This window comes from Salvelinus fontinalis, chromosome 33 (assembly GCF_029448725.1).
Source record: "Salvelinus fontinalis isolate EN_2023a chromosome 33, ASM2944872v1, whole genome shotgun sequence".
NCBI lineage: Eukaryota > Metazoa > Chordata > Actinopteri > Salmoniformes > Salmonidae > Salvelinus > Salvelinus fontinalis.
The window spans coordinates 12,635,175-12,644,046 of NC_074697.1; the positions used below are offsets into that span (position 1 = coordinate 12,635,175).

General features: G+C 51.8%; 1 protein-coding gene across 1 annotated transcript in view; it reads right to left on the reverse strand.

Moving 5' to 3' along the window:
* Positions 1 to 1,633: 1,633 nt before the first annotated feature.
* LOC129831727 (serine/threonine-protein kinase pim-2-like) overlaps positions 1,634 to 8,872 on the reverse strand; it is an 18,528-nt gene continuing 11,289 nt past the window's right edge. The window contains exons 6-7 of the mRNA XM_055895129.1: positions 2,039 to 2,215; positions 1,634 to 1,850 (exon numbers count right to left, since the gene is read on the reverse strand). Of these exons, the coding sequence (XP_055751104.1) occupies positions 1,639 to 1,850; positions 2,039 to 2,215 (389 nt within the window). The 3' untranslated portion in view covers positions 1,634 to 1,638. The remainder of the gene's footprint in view (positions 1,851 to 2,038; positions 2,216 to 8,872) is intronic.

The following is an 8,872-nucleotide window of genomic DNA, read 5'->3' on the forward strand; positions in this document are numbered from 1 at the left end:
GTATGAAGTGGACAGCAGTAGTTATATAGGATGAACCAGGACTAGAATACAGTATTATACATATGAAGTGGACAGCAGTAGTTATATAGGATGAACCAGGACTAGAATACAGTATGAAGTGGACAGCAGTAGTTATATAGGATGAACCAGGACTAGAATACAGTATTATACATATGAAGTGGACAGCAGTAGTTATATAGGATGAACCAGGACTAGAATACAGTATGAAGTGGACAGCAGTAGTTATATAGGATGAACCAGGACTAGAATACAGTATGAAGTGGACAGCAGTAGTTATATAGGATGAACCAGGACTAGAATACAGTATTATACATATGAAGAGGACAGCAGTAGTTATAGAGGATGAACCAGGACTAGAATACAGTATGAAGTGGACAGCAGTAGTTATATAGGATGAACCAGGACTAGAATACAGTATGAAGTGGACAGCAGTAGTTATATAGGATGAACCAGGACTAGAATACAGTATGAAGTGGACAGCAGTAGTTATATAGGATGAACCAGGACTAGAATACAGTATGAAGTGGACAGCAGTAGTTATATAGGATGAACCAGGACTAGAATACAGTATTATACATATGAAGAGGACAGCAGTAGTTATAGAGGATGAACCAGGACTAGAATACAGTATGAAGTGGACAGCAGTAGTTATATAGGATGAACCAGGACTAGAATACAGTATGAAGTGGACAGCAGTAGTTATATAGGATGAACCAGGACTAGAATACAGTATGAAGAGGACAGCAGTAGTTATATAGGATGAACCAGGACTAGAATACATATGAAGTGGACAACAGTAGTTATATAGGATGAACCAGGACTAGAATACAGTATGAAGTGGACAGCAGTAGTTATATAGGATGAACCAGGACTAGAATACAGTATGAAGTGGACAGCAGTAGTTATATAGGATGAACCAGGACTAGAATACAGTATGAAGTGGACAGCAGTAGTTATATAGGATGAACCAGGACTAGAATACAGTATGAAGTGGACAGCAGTAGTTATATAGGATGAACCAGGACTAGAATACAGTATTATACATATGAAGAGGACAGCAGTAGTTATAGAGGATGAACCAGGACTAGAATACAGTATGAAGTGGACAGCAGTAGTTATATAGGATGAACCAGGACTAGAATACAGTATGAAGTGGACAGCAGTAGTTATATAGGATGAACCAGGACTAGAATACAGTATGAAGAGGACAGCAGTAGTTATATAGGATGAACCAGGACTAGAATACATATGAAGTGGACAACAGTAGTTATATAGGATGAACCAGGACTAGAATACAGTATGAAGTGGACAGCAGTAGTTATATAGGATGAACCAGGACTAGAATACAGTATTATACATATGAAGTGGGTAAAATAGTATGTAAACATTATTAAAGTGACCATTGTTCAATGACTCTGTGTACATAGGGCGGCAGTCTCTAAGGTGCAGGGTAGAGTACCGGGTGGTGCAGGGTAGAGTACTGGGTGGTAGCAGGGTAGAGTACCGGGTGGTAGCAGGGTAGAGTACCGGGTGGTCATGAAATCATGAATGATAAAAGTATGATATTTTTTCAAAGTTTATATTTTCACGTTGAAGGAGTCACTTTTCGAAGACGGTTTAAAAAAAGTGTTTTAAAAATCGATTGTTTATGTCGGGTTGGGTTGTGTTGTGTTCAGGTGACAAGCTGCAGGTCTGTCCAGGGGGAGTGTCCGGTTCACTGGAGCCAGGGGGCGTGTCCGGCTGGAGCCAGGGGTGGAGTAGCATCTCCTCCAGAGTGGGCCGTCCTCGGGGTCGCTTCGCCAGACACTTCCTCAACAGATCCACACAGTCTGGAGAACAAAGGAGGGTTAATGTGTCTGTCTGTCTGTCTGTCTGTCTGTCTGTCTGTCTGTCTGTCTGTCTGTCTGTCTGTCTGTCTGTCTGTCTGTGTATTCCTGTGTGTGCCTGTCTGTCTGTGTATTCCTGTGTGTGTATTGATGTGTGTGTGTGTATTGATGTGTGTGTGTGTGTGTCTTACGTCTGGACAGTTGGTCCTTGATGTAAGGCTCCTCATAGAGTATCTCTCTCCTTGTGTTGAAGGGCTGGTCCCCACACAGCATGTCGTAGAGCACCACCCCCAGCTGCCACACGGTGGAGGGACCAGCTCGGTACGACTCCCTCAGAAACCACTCTGGAGGGGTGTACTGGGACGTACCTACACACAGAGGTATACGGTAAACACACACACACACACACACACACACACACACACACACACACACACACACACACACACACACACACACACACACACACACACACACAGCACAACACAACACACACACAGAACAGGAAGGTCAGGATTCCATGTGTGTGTATATCTGAGATCTGTAGAAATGTGTTGGTTTCCCAAAACTACCATCCAGGCTTTAGCTCAGCGGGCTAACAGTGTTATGGTTTAAAAAACTCTTGGCAATAGGGGGTGCTATTTGCACTATGTAATAATTTCGTTCCCAAATTAAACTGCCTCGTACTCAATTCTTGCTCATACAATATGCATATTATTATTACTATTGGATAGAAAACACTCTAGTTTCTAAAACCGTTTGAATTATTTCTCTGAGCGAAACAGAACTCATTCTGCAGCACATTTCCTGTCAGGGAGTGAGATTTCAGAAATCGATGTCCCTGTTCTGAGGCCAGTTTATAAGTCCCCATGTAAGCCATCGGGCTACATGCACTGCATACGTCTTCCTCTAGATGTCAGTAAGCGGGGAGAATTTGAATGGAGTGGATTGCGCAATCTGGGACCCTATATAAGACCATGGAACGGAAGTACCGTCCTTTTCAACGGTGCGCCTGGCGCAAGAAGACATCACAATGGCGTCCTGCAAACGCTTTCGTTTTAGTAGTTCTATATCTCCGGTCGTGTTTTTATTCGTTCTAGGTGTTAAAGACATCATAAGGTAGTTAATTTAAACCGACTTATAGCAGTTTATAGCAGTTTATTGCGATTTTCCTGGATTTCTTTGTGATGCGCTTTCACGAGTTGGGCACCTCTCCAGTGGGTGGCTAACGTTAGCGGCTATTTCGACAGGACAAGAGGACATCTTTCAACCCAAAGACGATTGTTCTGGAGAAAGGACACCTTGCCCAAGATTCTGATGGAAGCTCAGCTAATAGTAAGCAGTCTTTATGCTGTTAATTCGTACTTATGTTGACAAATGTTAAATAATAATTCCGCCATGAATTATGGTGCGGTCTCGCTTTAGCGCACGCTGTATTGCGCAGTAACGTTAATTTTAAAAATCTAACACAGCGATTGCATTAAGAACTAATTTATCTTTCATTTGCTGTCCAACTTGTATTTTTTAGTCAAGTTTATGAATAGTTTTCGATTAGAATAGGTGCCTCTCCAAGATGGCGCCGGACAGATTGCTTGAAGTTTTGGCCACTAATCACATTGTATAACCACGATTTGAGCCGCTAAATATGCACATTTTCGAACAAACTCTATATGCATTGTGTAATACGATGTTAAAGGACTGTCATCTGAAGAATTCTGAGAAGGTTAGTGAAAAAATTAATATATTTTGGTGGTTTATACCTTATCGCTATGTTTGGCTTGAATCAATGCTGTTGTGATGTTTGCTATTGTTATAGCTGTCGCTTTCCTCATCCTCGGATGAGGTGAGGAGAGAAGGATCTTCAGACCAAAATGCGGAGTCAGGGAAATAAGCCATCTTTTTATTTTATAACAACGAAAACTGAATGATGATGGCAACACGAAAAACAAACACTTTAACAAACTTACAAAATAACAAAACGACGTAGAACGAAACCTGAACATAAACTTACATAACTGAAACGTAAACTCACGAACAGGCAACAGACGACATCGAAACAAAACGAACAGCCAAACAGTCCCGTTTGTGAATATACATCGGCAACACGAAAACATCACAGGAGACAATCACCCACAAACAAACAGTGAGAATGCCCTACCTAAATATGACTCTTGATTAGAGGAAAACGCAAACCACCTGCCTCTAATCAAGAGCCATACCAGGCAAACCAAAAACAACATAGAAACAGATAACATAGACTGCCCACCCAAAACTAACGCCCTGACCATAAACACATAAAAACTAACATAAATAGGTCAGGACTGTTACAGTACCCCCCCCTCAAGGTGCGAACGCCGGGCGCACCAGCACAAAGTCCAGGGGAGGGTCCGGGTGGGCAGTTGACCACGGTGGTGGTTCCGGCTCAGGACGCTGTCCCCACACCACCATAGTCACTCCCCTCTTCTGTCTACCCCCTCCACTGACCACCCTAAAACTACTTTCCCCAAAATAAACAGCCAGCACCGGGACAAGGGGCAGCACCGGGACAAGGGGTAGCACCGGGACAAGGGGCAGCACCAGGATAAGGACCAGCACCGGAATAAGGGGCAGCACCGGAATAAGGGGCAGCACCGGGACAAGGGGCAGCACCGGGACAAGGGGCAGCACCAGGACAAGGGGCAGCACCGGGACAAGGGGCAGCACCGGGACAAGGGGCAGCACCGGGACAAGGGGCAGCACCGGGACAAAGGGCAGCACCGGGACAAAGGGCAACACCGGGACAAGGGGCAGATCCCGGCTGAAGGACTCTGACAGGTCCTGTTTGGACGGCTCTGGCAGGTCCTGGCTGAACGGCTCTGGCAGGTCCATGCAGGCTGACGGCTCTCGACGCTCATGGCAGGCTGACGGCTCTCTACGCTCATGGCAGGCTGACGGCTCTCGACGCTCATGGCAGGCTGACGGCTCTCGACGCTCATGGCAGGCTGACGGCTCTCGACGCTCATGGCAGGCTGACGGCTCTCGACGCTCATGGCAGGCTGACGGCTCTCGACGCTCATGGCTCTCTGACGGCTCTCGACGCTCATGGCTCTCTGACGGCTCTGGCTGCTCATGGCTCTCTGACGGCTCTGGCTGCTCATGGCTCTCTGACGGCTCTGGCTGCTCATGGCTCTCTGACGGTTCTGGCTGCTCATGGCTCTCTGACGGCTCTGGCTGCTCATGGCTCTCTGACGGCTCTGGCTGCTCATGGCTCTCTGACGGCTCTGGCTGCTCATGGCTGGTTGGCGGCTCTGGCAGATCCTGTCTGGTTGGCGGCTCTGGCAGATCCTGTCTGGTTGGCGGCTCTGGCAGATCCTGTCTGGTTGGCGGCTCTGGCAGATCCTGTCTGGTTGGCGGCTCTGGCAGATCCTGTCTGGTTGGCGGCTCTGGCAGATCCTGTCTGGCTGACGGCTCTGGCAGATCCTGTCTGGCTGACGGCTCTAGCGGCTCCTGTCTGGCGGATGGCTCTGTAGGCTCATGGCAGACGGGCGGCTTTGCAGGCTCATGGCAGACGGGCGGCTTTGCAGGCTCATGGCAGACGGATGGCTCAGACGGCGCTGGGGAGACGGATGGCTCAGATGGCGCTGGAGAGACGGATGGCTCAGATGGCGCTGGGGAGACGGATGGCTCAGATGGCGCTGGGGAGACGGATGGCTCAGATGGCGCTGGGGAGACGGATGGCTCAGATGGCGCTGGGGAGACAGATAGCTCTGTAGGGAGGAGAAGGAGAGACAGCCTGGTGCGTGGTCTAGGCACCGGCTGCGCTGGAGAGGAGGAAACAGCAGGAGAGAGAACCCGGAGAGACAGCCTGGTACGGGGGGCTGCCACCGGAGGACTGGTACATGGAGGTGGCACCGGGTCTACCGGACCGTGAAGGAGGACACGTGCTCTTGAGCACCGAGCCTCCCCAACCCTACCAGGTTGAATGAACCCCGTAGCCCTGCCAGTGCGGCGAGGTGGAATAGCCCGCACTGGGCTATGCAGGCGAACCGGGGACACCACCTGTAAGGCTGGTGCCATGTACACCGGCCCGAGGAGACGTACTGGAGACCAGCTACGTTGGGCCGGCTTCATGGCACCCGGCTCGATGCCCAACCTAGCCCTCCCAGTGCGGCAAGGTGGAATAGCCCGCACTGGGCTAAGCACGCGTACTGGGGACACCGTGCGCTTTACCGCATAACACGGTGTCTTACCAGTACGACGCCTTCTACCTCCACGGTAAGCACGGGGAGTTGGCTCGGGTATCCTACCCGGCTTTGCCACACTCCTCGTGTGCCCCCCCCAAAAAAAATTTTTGGTCTGACTCACGGGCTCCCAACCGCGTCGTCGCGCTGCCTCCTCATACCAGCGCTCCTGGGCTGTGGCTGCCTTCTTCTCCTCCTTTGGACGGCGATATTCCCCTGGTTGAGCCCAAGGTCCTCTACTGTCCAGGATCTCCTCCCAAGTCCAGAAGTCCTTGTTGCTCCGTCGAGCATTCCCATACCGCTTGGTCTCTGTTTGTTGGTGGGTGATTCTGTTATAGCTGTCGCTTTCCTCATCCTCGGATGAGGTGAGGAGAGAAGGATCTTCAGACCAAAATGCGGAGTCAGGGAAATAAGCCATCTTTTTATTTTATAACAACGAAAACTGAATGATGATGGCAACACGAAAAACAAACACTTTAACAAACTTACAAAATAACAAAACGACGTAGAACGAAACCTGAACATAAACTTACATAACTGAAACGTAAACTCACGAACAGGCAACAGACGACATCGAAACAAAACGAACAGCCAAACAGTCCCGTTTGTGAATATACATCGGCAACACGAAAACATCACAGGAGACAATCACCCACAAACAAACAGTGAGAATGCCCTACCTAAATATGACTCTTGATTAGAGGAAAACGCAAACCACCTGCCTCTAATCAAGAGCCATACCAGGCAAACCAAAAACAACATAGAAACAGATAACATAGACTGCCCACCCAAAACTAACGCCCTGACCATAAACACATAAAAACTAACATAAATAGGTCAGGACTGTTACAGTACCCCCCCCTCAAGGTGCGAACGCCGGGCGCACCAGCACAAAGTCCAGGGGAGGGTCCGGGTGGGCAGTTGACCACGGTGGTGGTTCCGGCTCAGGACGCTGTCCCCACACCACCATAGTCACTCCCCTCTTCTGTCTACCCCCTCCACTGACCACCCTAAAACTACTTTCCCCAAAATAAACAGCCAGCACCGGGACAAGGGGCAGCACCGGGACAAGGGGTAGCACCGGGACAAGGGGCAGCACCAGGATAAGGACCAGCACCGGAATAAGGGGCAGCACCGGAATAAGGGGCAGCACCGGGACAAGGGGCAGCACCGGGACAAGGGGCAGCACCAGGACAAGGGGCAGCACCGGGACAAGGGGCAGCACCGGGACAAGGGGCAGCACCGGGACAAGGGGCAGCACCGGGACAAAGGGCAGCACCGGGACAAAGGGCAACACCGGGACAAGGGGCAGATCCCGGCTGAAGGACTCTGACAGGTCCTGTTTGGACGGCTCTGGCAGGTCCTGGCTGAACGGCTCTGGCAGGTCCATGCAGGCTGACGGCTCTCGACGCTCATGGCAGGCTGACGGCTCTCTACGCTCATGGCAGGCTGACGGCTCTCGACGCTCATGGCAGGCTGACGGCTCTCGACGCTCATGGCAGGCTGACGGCTCTCGACGCTCATGGCAGGCTGACGGCTCTCGACGCTCATGGCAGGCTGACGGCTCTCGACGCTCATGGCTCTCTGACGGCTCTCGACGCTCATGGCTCTCTGACGGCTCTGGCTGCTCATGGCTCTCTGACGGCTCTGGCTGCTCATGGCTCTCTGACGGCTCTGGCTGCTCATGGCTCTCTGACGGTTCTGGCTGCTCATGGCTCTCTGACGGCTCTGGCTGCTCATGGCTCTCTGACGGCTCTGGCTGCTCATGGCTCTCTGACGGCTCTGGCTGCTCATGGCTGGTTGGCGGCTCTGGCAGATCCTGTCTGGTTGGCGGCTCTGGCAGATCCTGTCTGGTTGGCGGCTCTGGCAGATCCTGTCTGGTTGGCGGCTCTGGCAGATCCTGTCTGGCTGACGGCTCTGGCAGATCCTGTCTGGCTGACGGCTCTAGCGGCTCCTGTCTGGCGGATGGCTCTGTAGGCTCATGGCAGACGGGCGGCTTTGCAGGCTCATGGCAGACGGGCGGCTTTGCAGGCTCATGGCAGACGGATGGCTCAGACGGCGCTGGGGAGACGGATGGCTCAGATGGCGCTGGAGAGACGGATGGCTCAGATGGCGCTGGGGAGACGGATGGCTCAGATGGCGCTGGGGAGACGGATGGCTCAGATGGCGCTGGGGAGACGGATGGCTCAGATGGCGCTGGGGAGACAGATAGCTCTGTAGGGAGGAGAAGGAGAGACAGCCTGGTGCGTGGTCTAGGCACCGGCTGCGCTGGAGAGGAGGAAACAGCAGGAGAGAGAACCCGGAGAGACAGCCTGGTACGGGGGGCTGCCACCGGAGGACTGGTACATGGAGGTGGCACCGGGTCTACCGGACCGTGAAGGAGGACACGTGCTCTTGAGCACCGAGCCTCCCCAACCCTACCAGGTTGAATGAACCCCGTAGCCCTGCCAGTGCGGCGAGGTGGAATAGCCCGCACTGGGCTATGCAGGCGAACCGGGGACACCACCTGTAAGGCTGGTGCCATGTACACCGGCCCGAGGAGACGTACTGGAGACCAGCTACGTTGGGCCGGCTTCATGGCACCCGGCTCGATGCCCAACCTAGCCCTCCCAGTGCGGCAAGGTGGAATAGCCCGCACTGGGCTAAGCACGCGTACTGGGGACACCGTGCGCTTTACCGCATAACACGGTGTCTTACCAGTACGACGCCTTCTACCTCCACGGTAAGCACGGGGAGTTGGCTCGGGTATCCTACCCGGCTTTGCCACACTCCTCGTGTGCCCCCCCCAAAAAAAATTTTTGGTCT